This window comes from Odocoileus virginianus, chromosome 23 (genome assembly GCF_023699985.2).
Source record: "Odocoileus virginianus isolate 20LAN1187 ecotype Illinois chromosome 23, Ovbor_1.2, whole genome shotgun sequence".
In the NCBI taxonomy this organism is placed as follows: domain Eukaryota; kingdom Metazoa; phylum Chordata; class Mammalia; order Artiodactyla; family Cervidae; genus Odocoileus; species Odocoileus virginianus.
Genome location: NC_069696.1, coordinates 46,149,521 through 46,170,201, shown reverse-complemented (window position 1 = coordinate 46,170,201; position 20,681 = coordinate 46,149,521). Strand labels below are relative to the sequence as shown.

The 20,681-nt window shown below is 41.6% G+C and overlaps 1 protein-coding gene across 1 annotated transcript; it reads left to right on the top strand.

Moving 5' to 3' along the window:
• The first annotated feature begins 456 nt into the window (after positions 1-456).
• HSP90B1 (heat shock protein 90 beta family member 1) lies at positions 457-19,581 on the top strand. Its single transcript, XM_070454031.1, has 18 exons — positions 457-629; positions 1,629-1,731; positions 2,404-2,545; positions 3,333-3,449; positions 4,487-4,818; positions 10,185-10,296; positions 10,522-10,641; positions 11,996-12,112; positions 13,817-13,954; positions 14,043-14,120; positions 14,253-14,318; positions 14,622-14,891; positions 15,159-15,404; positions 15,892-16,028; positions 17,745-17,823; positions 17,917-18,072; positions 18,337-18,459; positions 19,281-19,581. The coding sequence occupies exons 1-18, from the start codon at positions 581-583 to the stop codon at positions 19,308-19,310; spliced, it is 2,415 nt and encodes an 804-aa protein (XP_070310132.1). The 5' UTR covers positions 457-580; the 3' UTR covers positions 19,311-19,581.
• The last annotated feature ends 1,100 nt before the right edge of the window (positions 19,582-20,681 follow it).

The following is a 20,681-nucleotide window of genomic DNA, read 5'->3' as shown; positions in this document are numbered from 1 at the left end:
AAGTCGCTCTGGAATCATTCCCAAAGTGACCCCGCGCCTGGGCACGGAAAAAGTGGCGAACTCGTTGCCATGGCTACCGCTTCCCCTGGTCACAGAATAAACGCTCTCTAGGATCCGGAAGTGGTTCCGCGCGACCGCTTCACAAGTGGGGAATGAGTTCTGTGCTGACGTTCATTGGACGGTTTCCCTTAGAGGCCAGAACAACCCAAGCAAAGGGGCGGTCCCAAGTGAGAGGGGCCCGCGGAACCATTTGATTGGAGAAAGGGGGCCAGGACTGACCAATCGGGGGGAGCCACGCTTCGGGCATCGGGCACCGCACCTGGACAGCTCCGATTGGTGAACTGTGGTCCCCCCCACGAGCCCCCATTGGGTACAGCGGGTGCGTGGTGCGGCACGATTGGTGGGTTCGTGTTTCCCGTCCCCCGCCCGCGAGAAGTGGGGGTGAAAAGCGGCCGGACCTGCTTGGGGGGTAGTGGGCGGATCGCGCAGCTTGAGGTGTAAGCCTCGGAACTCAGGCGTAGGGGGGGGCGGAGGCGGCTCCAGAGATCAAAGGGGACTTGAGACTCACCGGCCGTGCGCCATGAGGGCCCTGTGGGTGCTGGGCCTCTGCTGCGTCCTGCTGACCTTCGGTGAGTGATCCTGGAGGAGCGGGCACCCCGGGACGCCCCCCCTCCTCAAGCGCGGCCTCTTCTCGAAGGTTCTGGGGGCGTTGAGCCTGGGAGGGGGGTATAACTGGGTAGGGTTTGGGCCGATGGGGTGTCCATCGCTTTTCCTAGAAAGAGGTTCGGGGGGTTTCTTTTACTGTCACCTTCTGGAAGCATAAAAGGGGACCGGAGTCGTTTAAATCCCTTAAGATCTGGTATCCGCTCCTAGCAGTCTCAGCCTCCTCGAGGTGGAGCCTCCCTCGGGCTCGCGCCCCGCAAGAGCATCGCTTATGCCTTTTCCGGAGGACTTTTGTCAGACACCGCAACCTTTGATCATCAGAGTTTGAGGGCACCCCCATCCCCCCACCCCGCCCCTGGTCTCCTCGCCAACGCGAGTTTCCTTTCTTAGCTGCTGGGCTGTGGAGCGTGGGGCCCTGGGGCAGCAGACCGGCAGTGTCAGCGGTTTGATTCACTTTTACTCTAGCTCTTTAAGGTCCTAAAATCTCTTATCATTTCTTCCCTTTCTCAGGCCCCTGGGCCCAATTTCAGTTCTCCTCGCTAGAGGTTTCACAAATCCTTTTTGCTTTCTGACCTATGATATTGAAGGCCTAAGTTTTGGCGTGGTCAGTTTGTAGGCCTTGTTCGGCCTGCGCGCAACACGTGTGAATGTAGAAAGGACCTGGTATCAAGTCGGCTAAACAGTATTTATAAAGGATCCCCGGGCTACCCTTTTAGAGGTGATGGACGCCACCGTATTTAAAAATCTCCTGGGGGACCTCATTGTCTGAACTGAAATAAGAAATGTGTCGACTTGGGTTTACATCGGTTATTTAAACCAGTGGATCCATTCTTGCATCGTCCGCTCCAATATTTACCGAGTGAATTTTGCAACCCCTACCCTGGCCCTGTTCCATCTTGCTACTTCATGAGAAGTCCATGAAACAAAGATGTGTGAGAGTTTTCTGATGTTAAATCTTCTTTCAGGGTCAGCGCGGGCTGACGATGAAGTGGATGTGGATGGGACAGTGGAAGAAGATCTGGGTAAAAGTAGAGAAGGCTCAAGGACAGATGATGAAGTAGTACAGAGGTTTGTGTTCTTCTGAACCTATACATATAACCCCTTGGGAGCCTGGAAGGCAATAGCTTCTTTGTATGTATCTCTTCTCTGAAGGCCCAGAAGTACTCTGAATTTAAATAGGTGAAAAATAAAAGGGTAGCAACTGTGTGCGTACACAGTATCTCCTGACTTTGCCCCTAAGAATGACTGGTCAGAATAAGATGAATTCCCTTGAAAACTATTTTGATAACTATTTCAGAATACTAGCACCACAGACTTGCTAAGATCTTAGAAAAGACTTTGGTTTTATACTCAGTAATGTACACTTTGTAATTAAAAAGATTTATGTCTGTTGAGCAACATTTTCATTCAGCCTTTTAGGACTTAAAACTTTGTAGATCCTTAGAAGCCCTGGCATGTGTCCTGTATGAGGGAAGAGAAATGTGTGTGACTTTGCTTTATAGTAGAGGAAAGTTGGGTTTACTTTTCTGACAATTTTAAGCATAGAGTACTTCCAGCTTGGTATTAAAAGTAACTTATCACTGTGAAAAAATAATAGTGAGATGGTAGATTGGTAATATAAAGGTTTCCTTTTTACCCTTTCAACCCTTAAGACCACTGGGCTTTCATCGCAGATGCTTTTTTTTTTTTTGGAGGGAACTAAGTAATGCAGTATTAGTTGATCAAATTTTTTTTCCTCAGAGAGGAAGAAGCTATTCAGTTGGATGGATTGAATGCATCCCAAATACGAGAACTTAGAGAGAAATCAGAAAAGTTTGCCTTCCAAGCTGAAGTTAACAGAATGATGAAACTCATCATCAATTCATTGTATAAAAATAAAGAGGTAAGCAGCGGTGATTATGATAATGTTATTTTGTTTCTGAATGGTAGCTAACTTGATGACTTTCACAGTTAATGTGCTTTGTTGCTGTTCAGCTGTGTAGCCCCCAAGTCATGTCCGACTCTTGCGACCCCGTGGACTGTGGCCCACCAGGCTCCTCTGTCCATGGCATTTCCCAGGCAAGAGTACTGGAGTGGGCTGCCATTTCCTTCTCCAGGGCATCTTCCTGACCCAGGCAGGAATCAAACCTGTAACTCCTGCCTTGGAGGCAGATTTCTTTACCACTGAACCACCAGGGAAGCCAATAGTTACTAAGCTTATGTAATAGTAATCCCAAGCAAATAGTTGTCAAAGTTTAAAGACCCAGCATGTGCATGAGTGGCTACTAGATACCTATTTGTATTTGTGGGGAGGGGGAGAGACATTTTCCCTTCTTTCTCCCTTTCCCCTCCAGTTGTGTTCATGGCCTGCTGAATAGTTGTGAGTCTTAAATACATTTGTACAAACTGAACCTCAAGTATTGAATACATTAAGGTCACTACGAGGGGAAATAGAGTAGTAACTACTCTGACCAGTTCAAGTGTTCCATTTAGTTGTTCCAGTCCTTTGTGTAAAGAACTGTATCTCCTTCTACCAAGAGAGTAAAGCCACCCTTGTACCATAATAAGTCTAGTCCTTAAAGAGAGTTTTTTCAGAGTACAGAGGAGAAATAAAATGAATTTGACGTTAAGTTTGATGTCGTGTATTTTGAAGCTAATCGAAGTGTGTATTAAATCTGGCTTCCATTTAGATTTTCCTGCGAGAACTGATTTCAAATGCTTCTGATGCTTTAGATAAGATAAGACTAATATCACTGACTGATGAAAATGCTCTTGCTGGAAATGAGGAGTTGACGGTTAAAATTAAGGTAAGCTTAGAACAATTTTAAAGTAGAAAGAACTCTTAGAGATAGGGAATCCATTGTCAGTCAAGGTAGACTAGGTTAGGGGCAGTAACAGTTAACTGCCAAGTGTCAGGAACTTAAATCAGGGGTCAGTCAAATATGGTCCGTGGGCCAAATCCGACCTGCTGCCTGTTTTTATAGATAAAGTTGTATTGGAACATAGCCATGCCCATTTGTGAATTATCTGTGACTGCTTTTGACAGAGACCGTATGGCCTACAAAGCCTAAAATACTCTGGTCCTTTTCCAGAAGAAGTTTGCCAACCCCTGGCTTAAGTCATTAATCACAGGCCGCCTTGGGGCCTCTGCTTCGCATCATCCTCACTCTGGGACCCAGGCTGATGGAGCTGCTGCCATCTGGAGTGTAGCTGGTTGCCCTGGTGCAAAGAAAGCTCGGAGGGTCTCACCCCAGTTAAAGGCTCCAGCCTGAAAGCCGTCCTTCTGACTCCCACTTGCAACGCATTAGCCAGAACTTGTCACATGGCCTTAACCAACCATCAGTGAGGGAAATATATTCCTGTAATATTTCTGGAAAGCAGAGAGCTGGGGATATTTAGTGAAGAACATTGATCCCCACAGATTACAAAGACAGAAGTTATTTAAGTTTCAGATCCTTTTATCTTCTATCAACGAAATAGAAAAACATAAAATTTTATTTTTCTTGATTTTTTTTTTTCCCCCCTTAAATAACTTGTTCTGTTTAGGTCTGTCTCTGCCCGTTGACATTTAGTCTGGTCCTTGCCCTCTTACATTGATCGATACTTTATCAAATACGCTGAACTTAAAATTCTTCTCTGTAAAGAAAGATGTTTGTACTTAAGATGTGTGCTTTTTGAAAAGACCATAAAATACTATCTGAGGAGGGAAGGAGTTCAGCTTTCCTTCTGTATTGGAACTGATGTGCTTCAAAGCTGATAGCTTCTCTGTATACAGCTGGGTATTCCCTTTCCATATCATGAGTATTAAGCGAGTATAATTGTCTTCTTGTTGTCTTGGCTTTAGTGTGACAAGGAAAAGAACCTGCTCCATGTCACAGACACTGGTGTCGGAATGACCCGGGAGGAGTTGGTGAAAAACCTTGGCACCATAGCCAAGTCCGGGACAAGCGAGTTTTTGAACAAAATGACTGAGGCACAAGAAGATGGCCAGTCAACATCAGAACTGATCGGTCAGTTTGGTGTTGGTTTCTATTCTGCCTTCCTTGTGGCAGATAAAGTTATTGTCACGTCGAAACACAACAACGACACCCAACACATCTGGGAGTCCGACTCCAATGAATTTTCTGTAATCGCTGACCCCAGAGGAAACACTCTCGGACGGGGAACAACCATTACGTGAGTATTACCCACTTCTAATGAGAATTAATAGCCATAGCCAGGCTCTTGACTCTCCAATTCTGGCTCTCTGAGCCAATGGCCTATTCTGGGCCTTAATTTCTTTGCCTGTAAAAATGAAGGATGTGAAACCAGTTCTCATCACGTTAAGTATTTTGAGACCTTGCTAAGGACCAGACCCAGAGTCGTGGTGGCTGCTGTCAGTGGAGGGCATCTAGGAAGGGTTAGCTCTTCCGACGGAAGGCGCGTCTGCGGCCTCACAGATAGGTGGCGTGTCCAGGTTTTCCAGGGAAACAGGACTCAGAAAAGTGGTGGCAGTCTGTGAAGCATTGTGGATAAGGGCATGGCGGTACAGTGTGTTCACAAAATTCAAGGAATGCATTTCGGGCGATGACAGTTACTCATTGAAATTGTGATGAAGTTTTTAAAGTTTTCTGAAGGTGGTGTGGAGGATGGCAGGGCCAGCTGAGAAGAGACTCTCAGTAACCTGGGTAACTGTTGAAAATATTCAAGATTGTAACTAGGGTTGGGGCCGGACCGGAGAGAAGAGGTACAGAAAAAGGACTTTAAAGAGAGTTATGAAAGTTCTTTGAAAGAAAATGTCTCACTGGAGAACAGTTAGATCTTGCCTGGGGACTCAGATGGTAAAGAATCTGCCTGCAATGCCGAGACCTTTGTTCAGTCCCTGGGTTGGGAAGATCCCCTGGAGAGAGAATGGTTACCCACTTCAGTATTCTTGCCTGGAGAATCCCATGGACCAAGGAGCCAGGCAGGCTACAGTCCATGGGGTTGCAAAGGGTCAGACATGACTGAGGATAGTTACAAGTCATCGAATTTGAAGTGGAATTTAAGTCGCCACCTTTGTGTGGGGGCTGCATTGAGTTGCAAGGGCTTCTCATTGTGGCGCGCAGGCTCTCGGCACAGAGGCTCAGTGGTAGCCGTGCCTGGGCTTCTCTTGTTGCAGTGCAGGGGCTCTCTAATTACTGGTCACCCCAAGGCATGTGGGATCTGACCTGAGCTCCCAGCCAGGTTCAGTCCCGCATCCCCTGCAGTAGAAGCTTGGAGTCTTAATCACTGGACCTCCAGGGAAATCCCAAGCCAGTAACTATTGTTGGTGTAAACAAGACAGATCTTAGGCCCAGTATCTCCCGGTGCTTACAGCACTGTGAAGTGTGAAGCAGACAGGAGACAGGACAGCTTTCTTGCTTTGGTTTTTTTTCCCCAGCATAGAGATAAAGAAATTCCAATCTAGAAGTCAGTTGACTTACCCAGTTCTGCCAAGTGAAAATGTGCCCACAGCCCTGCTTTTTCCTTTTTTGTTCTTAATTCAGTTTAAAATTTTCTCAATATTACTGATTTTTAAATATGCAAGTATGAAACAAACGTACATCTTATCATTTCAACAGATTCTCTTCATCCCAGAAGACATTTTTTGCTTCACTGTCACAAATTTTCCTTCAATAAAAACTAGACAACTGCATTTTGGTATTTTTACTAATTTTTCATTCTTTTTTTTTTTTTTTTTTTAGTTGGAGGTCAATCACTTTACAATATTGTAGTGGGTTTTGTCATACTAATTTTTCATTCTTAAACTTAACCTTTTCTACCTTTGTTATTAACATTCACATATCCTGATCTCTTTAGGAGGCATCACTGATAGTTATACCCAAGTGCCCTCTCTGTTAGGTGGTAGAAGAATACAGGTAAATCACTTCTCTTAACTAGAAAGACAGAAAATGATGTCCCAAGAGGTGTTCATGTCTCGCGTTGCTAAGAAACAGGTGAGATGTCTAGCTATAAGTTCCTTACGAGCAAACATTTTGTTGAGACTCCATTCCCAGTGCCTAATGTGTGACTGGCAGATATTTGTATGAATGGATAAGGGTCATCAGGACAGTCTTCATGAAGTAGTATGGATAGTTGGTCAGTAAATGAAACTTTACAACAGGTTCTCCTTTCCTTCAGCAAAATTGCCTTTTTTCTTCAAGGCCTTGCCCACCAACTCACAGTGGATACTCATTTGAATGTCTATTAACTGCTAGAGTTTAGGGCTACAGTGGGGAATAAGACAGTGGCTGTCCCTCCTTTCACATGGCTCATTCAACTAAGAAAGAAAAAACATGAAATAATTTCAGAACGGCAAATGGCCAGAAAAGAAGCTAAGGGACAACCCCCTTATCGGAAGGTCTTTCTGAAATGGTTTTGAGTTAGGTTCAGACATTCTAGGCAGCAAGCACTGCATGTTGGACAGTTTCAGAGGCACATTTGAAGAACTGAAAGTCTAGAATGGCCAAAGGGAAAAGAGCAAAGGCAAGGAAGTGGCAAGGTCTTGCCCTACCTACGTAGGGCACTTTTTCATCTTAATAGGCAGTTACTTAATAGGGCAGTTATTTCATCTTAATATTGGACCAGTAAAGTAGAAGCTGTCAGACAATTGTTTCCTCCCTACTCCTGTTCTTACCCCTAATGAGCCACCACTTATGAGAGATTTAGTGAAGAATAAATAGATCATGAAGTCAGCATCTTGTAAATGCTAACATAAAATGGCTTCTGCCCCTCCTCCTATCATGAAGGGAGTATTCTACATTTCTCCCTAAAGCTAGTCACTGCCTCTCATCTGTTGTCTCACGCCATCTCCTCAGAGATGAGAGAATTAATTACTATTGCATCGTTTAAAGTCAGTCTTTCCTGAACACCTTCCTCTTTGCCATCAAAGAGTAAACCTATTGAAGTCTCTCTGGGAGAAGGAGGGGCAGGCAGGTGATGCACCTTTCTGCTGTCAAGCACGCAGTCTCTTTTTCTTTCCCATCTACTGTTGGGCGTTTTGAAAAAGCATACTTGCCTTAGCTGCTACTTCACCTTTTGTTCCCCCATCAGCCCACGGTATTTTGACTTTATCCACCACTTTTCCATTGAAATAAATTGTCAGTATTCCTTGTTGCTAAATCCAGTGGATTCAAGCTTATTTTAGTTGCTGTGATCCCCAGCAATAGCTTCTCTCTCTTTTTTTTTTTTGGAGTTTTTCTTTGTGTTTTCTACAGAATTTGCATTTTACTGCTCACTCCTTAAAACAATCCACTCAGTACCTAGCATCATTTTTTAGAATTTCCTTTGCCTGTTTCTTAATTGCTGATAGTCTCTTTTCTTCAGAAGTTCTGTTTCAGCCTCTGTGTCCATCACGCAGTCTTAACCACTGTGTGGATTCAGGCTCCAGGTCTCCTTGGGGTTCTCTAATCTATATTCTTAGCCCACATCAGGAGTCAGCAGACTTTTAATTAAAGGGTCAGCTAGTAAATATTTTAAGCTCTTGAACTATAGAATCTGTGACATGTCAGAACTCTCCTATCAATAGTTTGAAAGCAGCCATAGCCAGTATATAATGAAGTTGTGTCCTGATGAAATTTCTTGTGAGTGGCAACCAGAGTTTGCCAATCTCTGGTCTATATCTTGTTACTGGGTTCTAGGCTTGTATGTCTAATTGCCTCTTTTGAACACACCTGACTAAGATGTCTACTCAATCAGCTTCAATTTGCATCCAAAACTGATGCAACTTGGTACCAACCTAGGATCACTATTATGTATACTCCAAGACCAGAGGTTTAGTCCCCTCCCTAGGCTGTGTCATCATGTACTGGGTACTTACTGGAAAGTCCTCCTAAACTATATGCTTTTTGAGGCAAGGAGGGGACCATGGATACAACATTTTCCATTTTTATTGGGAGCACAAACATCAAGATATGAGCTCCACACTGTGTCTGAGAGTATGATGTGGCTGTTCTTTTTGGTGGAGGGAGGAGATGTTTGCAGAAAGGGTGGTAAGGAAGAAGAGAAAGCAGTGCTAGTTTTGGGTACTGTAACAACCTCGGTCAGCACTGTTGCTGATGGAACTTTCTGTGGTAGACATGGGCTTTCACTGTCTGTCCAGTATGGCCACTACCTGCTACATGTGACTGTTGACTTGGAATGTGGTGATATAACTAAAGAACTGGCTTTAACTGTTATGACTCTATTTAAAACTGACTATAACTGACTGTTAACTATTAGCAAAGAGTTGCATGTAACAGGTGGGTGGCTCCTGTTTTGTCTAGTGCAAATATAAACAGTAGTTCAGATTAATGTTTTAGCTATTATTTTAAAATAAATTTATTTGTTTATTTTTGACTGTGCTAGGTCTTCGTTGCTGCGCAGGCTTTTCTGTAGCTGCGGAGAACGGGGGCTACTCTCTAGTCATGGCGCGTGGGCAGAAGATGGGCTCTAGGGCACGTGGGCTCAGTAGTTGCAGCACCCAGGCTCTAGAGCACAGGGTCAGTAGTTGTGATGCACAGGCTCAGTTGTTCCACAGCATGTGGGATCTTCCTGGATCAGGGATCAAAACGAGGACTCTTACATTGGCAGGTGAATTCTTTACTGCTGAGCCATCAGAGATGCCCTCTAGCTTTTTCTTAAGGAACATGTTTTTATTAGGGGTTAACTCTCTACAGTGGGAGAAGGCAATGGCACCCCACTCCAGTACTCTTGCCTGGAAAATCCCATGGACAGAGAAGCCTGGTGGGCTGCAGTCCATAGGGTCGCTAGGAGTCGGACACAACCTGAGCAACTTCACTTTCGCTTTTCACTTTCATGCATTGGAGAAGGAAATGGCAACCCACTCCAGTGTTCTTGCCTGGAGAATCCCAGGGACGGGGGAACGTGGTGGGCTGCCGTCTATGGGGTCGGGTCGCACAGTCGGACACGACTGTATGTAATCAGTTGATTTCTAGGGAAGCTAGCACAGTGTGTATGATTCTACTTTTCTCCAGAATATTGCAGAGATTTCCCACCTTCAGCTAGCTTAAGATTTCTGTTCTTAGATCACCAGCCCAGGTTGGGTGCATGAGACAAGTGCTCGGGCCTGGTGCACTGGGAAGACCCAGAGGGATGGGGTGGAGAGGGAGGTGGGAGGGGGGACCGGGATGGAGAATACATGTAAATCCATGGCTAATTCATTTCAATGTATGACAAAAACCACTGCAATGATGTAAAGTAATTAGCCTCCAACTAATAAAAATAAATGGAAAAAAAAAAATGAAAAAAAAAAAGATTTCTGTTCTTCAAGTGAAAAAAATCCAGCACATTGAGGAGATTAGAAACCTTTTCATTTTTTGCTTATAATGAATGTTTTCCACTTGAGGGAGTGCAAGAAAGATTCTTTCTTTTACCATACCCATATTTGGTATATTTAACTCACAAACCTTTATTGGTGATAAGAGTTCTTAACATGAATAATGGGGACTTCGTGGGTTATGCACAGTTGGCTATTGTAGTCAAATGAATATTTACACAAATTTATAACACGGTGACGTGTCTCTGTCTTATTTTCCTTGCAGCCTTGTTTTAAAAGAAGAAGCATCTGATTACCTTGAATTGGATACAATTAAAAACCTCGTGAAAAAATATTCACAGTTCATAAACTTTCCTATTTATGTATGGAGCAGCAAGGTAAATTCATGTGAATAAAGTTTATATATGTATATTACCTTGGACTTATTTAAATATTTAACACATAACGAATGAAGGTTAAATGTGGTTCTTCCAATGTAGGATACTCAGTATTTTCTTACTGAAGACTGTTTTTTGAGCTGTAATTTTGTTTCATATCTTACTGATAAAATCAAGAATTACGAGACATGAGCTTAACCATCATTCTATTTTCTACATAAACAGACTGAAACGGTTGAGGAACCTGCCGAAGAAGAGGAAGCAGCAAAAGAAGATAAAGAGGAATCTGATGATGAAGCTGCAGTAGAAGAAGAAGAAGATGAAAAGAAACCAAAAACTAAAAAAGTAAGCCCTGTTCATCCTCCTACTTAAAGTATTGTTTAGCTTATAAGGTACCAGATTCCTAGCAAAGGGGGTAAGATTTTTTGTTGCAGGAGAGGGGATTGTTTTGGAGGAGGGTGGTCAAAGGATACAGACTTCCAGTTATAAATGAGCACTGGGGGATGTAAGATACAGTGTGATGGAGGCAACACTGCTCTGTGATACATAGAAAAGCTGTTAAAGAGTCTTAACTCCTGAGAGTTCTCATTATAAGATTTTTTTCTTTTGGTCCATTTCTTAAAATTGTTTATTCTTTTATTCTCATCTATATGAGATGATGGAGGTTAGCTTACTGCGGTCATCATCTTCAAAATATGTGTAAGCCTTTATGTTGTACACCTGCGACTCATATAGTAATGATCGCAATTGTGTCTCGATAAAACCAAGGCAGGGGAGGGGAGAGAACAAAGGAGGAAAATATTTTTTAGATTATGTTAGAAAAAACACAGAAACCCAGGTATGCACAGACTGATTTAAGCTTCAGTTCTTTATAGTCTTGTCTTTTGAAGGAGTCCGCAGGCCCAGCTTCTAAAATCCAAGCTGTTTGTGTGTGTTTTCTCTCCCTAGAAAGTTTTCAGTAGCAAACACAGATCATTTTTATGAATAGTTCTCTGACTTCTATATATTTCCCAGGACTGGTGGCTTATGATAACTTTGAATTTTAAAATCTTAAAATCTTTTTGCATCTTCTTTTGTCACATAGATATAAACTATTAATTTTCTGGTCTGCTCAGGTAGCAGAGTAGCTAGTAGTAATAGTGAATTTTGAGAAATATATAAGATGTTGGATTTCTGTAAGTCATGAAATAGAAATACATAATATGTATATCCTCCAAACTTCAAAACATATATTCAAGAAATAACATTTTAGCTAGTTAAAAATAACTGAAAAAAATCTTAATTGGATTGTTACCAATTATTACAATAACCACTTGCCTTTGTTGTATTAAATATCAGTCTTAAATATTTAGAGAGATACTTTTAAAAAAAAATTTTTCTTTTTTATTTTAAATATTTATTTGGCTGTTCCGGATCTCAGTTGTGGAGCCCAGGCCTAGTTGCTTCATGGCATGTGGGATCTTCCCAGACCAGGGATCGAACCAGTGTCCCTTGAATTGCAAGGCAGATCCTTAACTACTGGACCATCAGAGAAGCCCTTTAAAAAATTTTTGATCCACTTGGCAGGAACCATATTACAATAGAGATACCCTATATTAATATTATTTTGAAATGTTCTAAAGCTGTGGTTATTGTAGTATAACTATTGATACTGTTGATGTAACTGTTAGCAGAAACTAATCAAATACTGTAACTTCAGGTTGAAAAAACTGTCTGGGATTGGGAACTGATGAATGATATCAAACCCATATGGCAGAGACCATCGAAAGAAGTAGAGGAGGATGAATACAAGGCTTTCTACAAATCATTTTCAAAGGTAAATGTTATTTTAGAATAATGTGATAAGAAAACCTCATTATATCAAAAATAGGTTTAAAAAGAGGTTTGTAACTATTTCAGCACAACCAGTTTCCTTTTTAATTCTGTGTATTTTATATTATGCATTAAAAACTTTACTCTGAGACGGAATCTGTAGGCTTCACTAGATCACCAAGGGTCTATGCTACAAAAAAGATTAAGAATCGCCTATGTCAGTAGATGCTTGATTCTCGCTACAGAAGCTGTAAGGCATAAAATCATGCTATTGAATGTCTTTTACCACCATCCTTTTCAAAGGCTTGTTTACAACATCTTATTTTGAGGCCATGACTAGAAATGATGACTAAATCTGTTGCCTTGCTTTGCCTTTTTTTTTTGTTTGTTTTACCGATTGTTTCTTATAACTCTTAGAAAAACTAGCTTTGACTAAGATGGTTTCAAGTTAATGTTTCCTCAAATAGCATTTTGTACAATTAGAACAATTTAATGAACTGTGTCCATCATGCAGTCTTAACCACTGTGTGGATTCAGGCTCCAGCTCCTTCTCTGGGTTCTCTATAATCTATATTTTTAGCCTAGATCAGGAGTCAGCAGACCTTTAATTGAAGGGTCAGCTAATAAATATTTTAAGCTCATGAACTACAGGATCTGTGACATGTCAGAACTCTCCTATCAATAGTTTGAAAGCAGCCATAGACAGTATATGATGAGGTTGTGTCCTGATGAAATTACTTGTGAGTGGCAACCAGTTTGCCAACCGCTGGTCTATATCTCGATCCTCTGATTGTCTTTGTTCTTTATTCTTTATTCCATCTGCTGATTTGTTACTTAACCTTTGTTTCCCTTACATTAACATCCAACTACCCTTTAAGCTTTACCTCTAAAAACTTTCCCTTGGTTCTGCCTCCTTTTTCATTCTCGTGTACCCTAAAGTCCTAGGGTATATATTAGAGGTACTTTCATCTTAACAGCTATATTAGAAATATGTGAGCAGTGTGTGATTTTAAGTCTTTCAGAGGCTACATTTTAAAAAAAATTGAAACAGGCCAAGTTAACTTTTAGTAGTATGTATCTTTTTAACCCAGTATATCCAATAGTATTTCAACAGGTAATCGATACAAAAAATTGGTCCTTTTGGTTTTTTTGTGGGCTGTTTGTTGGTGCTACGTTACCAAAGTCTGGTGTATGTCTTACACTGACCAACACATCTCAGTGCGGACTAGCTACATTTCAGGTGCTCAGTATGGTTTAAAGCAGGAATTTTCTGTCCTTACATACCTCTTGGATTCACTGCTGCAGTCCAAGTTTCTTGGAAGAAATCTGTTGCTGAGTACTTTTTTAGTTGAACAGTACATACACTCATGAAATTTCTTATGTCATTTTGTCATTTAGACAGGATGGTGGTTTTCCTGCCCTATCCTCTCACGTGTGTAGAACCTAGACTCAGCCATCCTTCCCAGGGGTAGGCAGTAGAGAAACGTTATTGACAGCCACATCAGAATAGCCATGTCCAGCCAGTTAGAAGTGCAGTCTTAACTGTTTCTTCTTCCCTCTTTGCCTTCCTCTCCCCTTCACTCTTTGGAAAGGGAACTTTTTTTGTTACTTGACTGTTAAACTGCATGTGTACCACACCATATATTGCTTAGCCTTTGCACTGCCTTTTCCTTGTGCCTTTTGAATGACCAAGATACCAACTCTCTAGGAAAGCGATGACCCCATGGCATATATCCACTTTACTGCTGAAGGGGAAGTTACCTTCAAGTCAATTTTATTTGTACCCACATCTGCCCCACGTGGTCTGTTTGATGAATATGGATCCAAGAAGAGTGATTACATTAAGGTGAGTTTTTAAATAGTATAAACTGAGTTTAAAATTTGGAAGTATGATTTCCAGAAAGTGACCTTTGTTTTTTTGGTTTCCACTTTAGCTGTATGTGCGCCGAGTATTCATCACAGATGACTTCCATGATATGATGCCCAAGTACCTGAATTTTGTCAAGGGTGTTGTAAGTATCTGGAGGTTATTGGGGGAAGAGGGGAGTAGAGTGGGGATCTGAAAGTGGGTTTTTTTTGGTCGGTTGGTTGGTTTTGTTTTTCTCTGATGTTTGTATTACTCGCTGAACTTTCGCTGTCTGCAGGTGGACTCGGATGATCTCCCCTTGAATGTTTCCCGTGAGACTCTTCAGCAACATAAACTGCTTAAGGTGAGTGCCTTAAAAATGTTCAAACATAGAAGTTGAAAGAGCCGTCCAGTGAGCACCCTCATATATGTACTACCTGGTCTAAAGTTAGAATATAAACATGAAAGCAATCTTATAACTGTTGCCAGTGACAACTTAAGTTTCCATTCAGTCTGACACAGGAATACTTGGCCATTCCCTGCCCCCCTTTGATAAATACCAGTGTCTTTGTATCCTTTCCCACTACTCTCCTGCTACCTTACATAGTGTCCGTTCTCAAAAGTTTGTGATGAAGTTCTCTAATGAGTTATTTGTCATTTTGTTTAGGTGATTAGAAAGAAGCTTGTCCGTAAAACTCTGGACATGATCAAGAAGATCGCTGATGAGAAATACAATGACACTTTTTGGAAAGAATTTGGTACCAATATCAAGCTTGGCGTGATAGAGGATCACTCAAATCGGACACGTCTCGCCAAACTTCTTAGATTCCAGTCTTCTCATCATCCAAGTGACATTACTAGTCTAGACCAGTATGTGGAGAGAATGAAGGAAAAGCAGGACAAAATCTACTTCATGGCTGGGGCCAGCAGGAAAGAGGTGAGAGAACTCCAGCTGGTCTGCTATATAGTGGGGACTGATTTATAGCCAACTCTAGAAAGAGAGAAAAAGGAAAATTTGTAAACTGAAATAGTTCTGAGACCTGGTCAGTCACTGACAGGGAAAAAAGTCATTTGTATTCTCTGCAGCTCTTAATTCCCCACCCATAAAACGGGATTGCTGGTACTCTAGAAACGTAGCTACTTGGATGAAGAAAACATACTAAGGCCAAACTGGAAATTTGTGTTATTTCTCTCAATTTTGTAGGCCGAATCTTCTCCCTTTGTTGAGCGACTTCTGAAAAAGGGCTATGAAGTGATTTATCTCACGGAACCTGTGGACGAATACTGCATTCAGGCTCTTCCCGAGTTCGATGGGAAGAGGTTCCAGAATGTTGCCAAGGAAGGAGTGAAGTTTGATGAAAGTGAGAAAAGTAAGGAGAGTCGTGAAGCAGTTGAAAAAGAGTTTGAGCCTCTGCTAAACTGGATGAAAGATAAAGCCCTCAAGGACAAGGTACTCTGGAAATTAGAAACACTGAAAATTTTAGCATCTGTTTTAAAAAATTGTTAGCAAATTAAACTTTGTAACTGGTTACTTTGTAGTCATTAAAAGTTATACAGAACACTTAATATTGTAGTTAGATTATTGGGAGGACAAGCTTAAAACTGATGAACTAAAGAATTACAGAGATATGTGATTATTCTGTATGTAGGTACTTTTTTTTTCTTTGTAACTGGAAGTTTTTCATAATTTAATATTGTCTTTACAATAGCTTAAATTTTCACAGGTTAAACTTAAGTTGTATATGTTTTGAAAGTTGGTGTTTAAGTATTTCTGATTAAGAAATTCAGTTATGAAACGACAGTTTTCCTCAGAGTCTGAATGAGAGGTACTTTTGTGATTTGCCTGTTTGTGATGAGCCCTTAAGGAGTGGAAATGCAGCTACTTGATGACCTTGACTGTTGACATTTAGAGATAACTTTCACCTTCTCCTCCAAAGATCGAGAAGGCTGTGGTGTCTCAGCGCCTGACAGAGTCCCCGTGTGCTCTCGTAGCCAGCCAGTACGGGTGGTCTGGCAACATGGAGAGGATCATGAAAGCCCAGGCATACCAGACAGGCAAGGACATCTCAACCAAGTAAGCATCCTCAGGGAGGCCCTGCCGGGGTGTAAGCTCTCACCCAGCCTCCTCCTAGAAGATAACACAGCTTCGACACAAAGAACTGATGGGTTTTAAGTGTCTACCGCTCTCCATTATAGAGAAGTTGACAAAATGATTAGATTACTAAAGAAAAGGTCTTGCACTTGTGACTTTATATTTAGTATTTTATATACAGATGGAAATTTTCTTAATCTGTTAGACATAATGTCTTTCACCATTAGATTTTCTGCTTGGCCTAGTATCTGGACTGCCTTTACATTTTCAGATAATAGTTAAAGATGAAGTTAATGACAGTTACATTTCTTGAAGAAGTGAAGTGAAGTCACTCAGTCATGTCCATTTCTTTGCGACCCCATGGAGGACCAGGCTTCTCGGTCCATGGGATTTTCCAGGCAAGAATACTGGAGTGGGTTGCAATTTCCTTCTCCAGGGGGTCTTCCTGACCCAGGGATTGAACCTGGGTCTCCCGCATTGTAGGCAGATGCTTTACCATCTGAGCTACCAGGGAAGCCCATTATATTTCTTAAATGAGTTAAATCCTTTTTAATTACCCATTCTACCCCCAGTGGTATTCTACACTAAATACAGGGTAGAGGATGCACAAGCAGCAATTGAACTCAAGGACCAACTACTGAAGGTACACTAGGTCTTTGGTACCCTTTATTTTCAATAAATATGTATTTCAGGTTTATATTTGAATGTAACAACAATAGTTTTGAAAATGACTTCTTCCTTGCTTTTATTCTCTCTTCTATCTGGACTATCTTCTTACTAGCTACCTACTGTCACACTTTTTTCCCCCAAGCCTAGTTTAAGGATTCTTCTCCTAAGTATAGTTTCCATTGTCACAATCCCTAAACTCCATTTAAAATATACCTATATTTCATAATTAGCATGGCTCACCAGTGTATATTTATAAAATCAAATGCCAAAGTGCTGTTTTATTTGTTTTGCACCTTGACTAGATTGTAAACGTCAGGTGGAAATGGGTTTCTGCTTATATTCCATCGCAACAGTACAGTAGCCATTTAAGTCCATCTTCCCAGTCAGTGATTAACAGGACGGTACCTTCTGTCCAACAAACACGTGAGCACCTGTTGTGTCTGTGTTCAGACTGGTCAGGGTTGAGAAGTCAAGGCACTGTGTGTGTGATAGGTATGCCAAGATGGAGGGAGAAGGGTTCCTTCCTGTCCTCAGCCTGCCACTGTAGGAAGGAGAGCAGTCATGGAGGTCAGGTAGGATGTAACAATGATGGAGGTATACCCAGAATGCATTGCAGCTGAGCTTAGTGAAAAGATGCCATTTTTCTTAGAACCATATTGGTTGAGGCCTCATGGAGAAGGTGTTACTTGAGCAGCACTCAGAGCCTGTTCTGTTCCAGAACTTTGGGGAGACACAGCTGCAATGAAGGTAGTGAATACATTAAAAGGAGATGAACAGGACATTAAATCAGTTCATCCACTCAGCAAAGGCACTTGGGATTCATTAGTAAATAAAGTAGTTATTTACTGTACTATTTGATCTAACCATGCACATTGCCCTTTAAAAGGGAAAGCGTGATTTAACAATACATAAGCATGTCTTGATTTTTAAAAGGTTATCTGTAACTATGTAAGTTATACTAGAATATGGGAAATGTATGGACCTTCAAATTTGATATATTTGTTAACGTTCATTTTTCCTCTGTAACAGTTATTATGCCAGCCAGAAGAAAACATTTGAAATTAACCCCAGACACCCACTGATCAGAGACATGCTTCGAAGAGTTAAGGTGAGCGCTATCACGGCCTTACTCCTCTGTCTTTTAATTTGACTTCTTTGAACCCTTTAGTATTAATAAAGTGTGTGACTCCTTCCATTTCAGGAAGATGAAGATGACAAAACTGTTTCAGATCTTGCTGTGGTTTTGTTTGAAACAGCAACACTGCGGTCAGGATATCTTTTACCAGACACTAAAGCATATGGAGACAGAATAGAAAGAATGCTTCGCCTCAGCTTAAACATCGACCCTGATGCAAAGGTTTGATGTAACTTACTGAATGTTTGAGTCCCGGTATCAGGCACTGTGCTAAAAATGAATGAGAAATTTCCCCTTTCACATCCATTTTCTTTTCTTGCCTGTCTCCCTTTGTTAGCTTGACTGTTAACTCTTAACTATAGAGTTTCCTCTATAGTTTCGTAGTTAACAGAATTAACTGAAGGGAATTAATGATCTTGCACATTTAAATAAGCAAAATGAACAAGGTGTTTGATGCATGAATGGGCTCATAAATGTTGCCCTCAGGTTGAAGAAGAGCCCGAAGAAGAACCAGAAGAAGCAACGGAGGACACCGCAGAAGACACAGAGCAAGACGAAGAGGAGGAGATGGATGCAGGAGCGGAGGAGGAGGAACCAGAAACAGCAGAGGTAGAGCAAACCAGGGGGACTTGCACGTTTAGTTCCTGAGAGTCAGGACTGTTGCCAGCGTCAAAAATACGCATCTACTATCAAATTCAAAAGCTGGAACAAAGCACTTTTTTATTTAAAGCGTGTATTTCGATCCTCCCCACGGCCTTTACTTCCTTAGTTTAGCCATCCATCCTTTCTGTTTTTAAACGGGGAAGGAGCCTAGGGAGGCAGGACTGGCAGCTGCAACTCTAAGCTTTTTCTTGGCTGTGCTGGGTTTTTGCTGCTGTGGACTTTGTCCAGCTGTGGGGAGCAGCACTCGCTCTGCTCACCGCGGTGGCGCCTCTCGTGGTGGGGCAGGGGCTTCAGTAGTTGGGGCGCGTGGGCTCCGTAGCTGGGGCTTCCGGGCTCCGCGGCACAGACTCGGCAGTTGTGGCTCAGCTGCTCTGTGGCAGGTGGGGTACTCCCAGCTCAGGAATCAAACCCCCGTCTCCTGCATTGGCCAATGGATTCTTCATCCCTGAGCCACCAGGGGAAGCCCTCGCCATCCACCCTTGAGGTGCTTTTAAGCAGATTACTCCTTAGCCCGTGGGGCTTCTGTGTTCTTTGCCACTTGCTTCTGCCCTACAGTAACATTAACCTATTTTAAATTTTCGATTGTTCAGTGACTATTGATCTTATTGGGTTCTAGGTTATTTTGCAGATTAGCAAGCTGAGATTCTAAACTACAGATCAGATAATGGAAACAGGAAACATTTCCATTTTTTCCACACATGAACTTTTGGTGAGCAGAGGTTTGTTGTGCTAATTTTTAATGCATTCTGATTTTTCTGTTTTCACAGAAATCTACAGCTGAAAAAGATGAACTGTAAATTATACTCTCACCATTTGGATCCTGTGTGGAGAGGGAATGTGAAGTTTATTTCTTTTGGGAGAGACTTGTTTTGGATGTGTCCCCCACCCCCCATGCCCCCAGCCCCCTTCTCCTCTGCACTGTAAAATGTTGGGATTGTGGGTCACAGGAAGAAGTGGGTTTTTTAGTTGAATTTTTTTTAACATTCCTCATGAATGTAAATTTGTACTATTTAACTGACTTGGTGTAAAATCTTGTCATGTGTATAAAAATAAAAAAGATCCCAAATATCCAGTGTCTTGTCTTTTTATAATTCATTGTATACAGCTCCCTGATACTTGATTTTTCTTCCAGTTTTTTGGTGATATACAGCATAATGTCTTGACTTAAGTACATCAGTAAATGATACAAGTAGTGACCATCCAGCATCTCATATAGATATAAAACACAGTATTTCTTAGATCCTGTGTCCTGGGTTTTCTTATTAGAAAAGTAATGCATACTTAACTAAAGAAAAGTGGCTTTTAAAATTATTCTTAAAAATCACTCATAGAAAGAAGGGACATACTCTTTACAGAATTCCAAATAGTACATGTAGATGCTCCCCCTTCCAGGAAGTGGAGCTTAATCCTCCTTTCCTTTTTGAACGTGGACTGGATTTAATGACTGTCTTCTAGAGTGTGGGAAGCAGGAAGCAGTAACTTTAGAGCAGAGAACCTTGGCAGATGCTACCATAATAACCAAGTGATCAAGGTTCATATCAGCCAGTGATGTCATGTACCCCCTGACGTGTGAAGGAGGGTACTTCCCCTCTGGTATTCTTCAAAAACTCAACCTAACCTAGAATATGTGAACAGTACTCCTCCAAATTTTTTAAGGTCAAAACCAAGGAAAGAAGTCTCACAGGAGGAGAATAAGGAGACATGGCAACTAAATGTCATAGTTGCCTGGATGGATGAAAGCTGGGGAAATACAGAATCAGACATAGTTCATTGGCTCCTTAGCTCTGGCATGTGTGATCTGTACCATGGTCATGTTACATGAGGGCATTTGCAGAAATGGGAACTGGGCTGTCTGGGCAGTTTCCCTGTAAATCTAAACTTACTCCAAAAGAATCCAAACCCTAATCCTATTAATAGTACTTTTCAAATTTAGAGAAATACTAACCTCTCACTCTTAAGCACACATGGTCAATGTCACTTTTATTATAGCTAGTTTATAATCCACTTTTGCCATTATAGTCAAGCTTATTCAGAGAAATAAGTCAAAATTATAAGGGAAAGAAACTGCAACTACACTCTGGGTATCTATGAAACTACATTACAGAAGCTGATGATATAAACTGGCAGTTTTCAAGATTAACTGGTCAAACCATAACTAAATCAGTTAA

Coding starts and splice junctions, on each gene's coding strand:
- HSP90B1 (XM_070454031.1), top strand. CDS start 581: ATGAGGGCCCTGTGGGTGCTGGGCCTCTGCTGCGTCCTGCTGACCTTC. Junction 3,450..4,486: donor AGTTGACGGTTAAAATTAAG/GTAAGCTTAGAA, acceptor TCTTGGCTTTAG/TGTGACAAGGAAAAGAACCT. Junction 14,121..14,252: donor TGAATTTTGTCAAGGGTGTT/GTAAGTATCTGG, acceptor CGCTGTCTGCAG/GTGGACTCGGATGATCTCCC.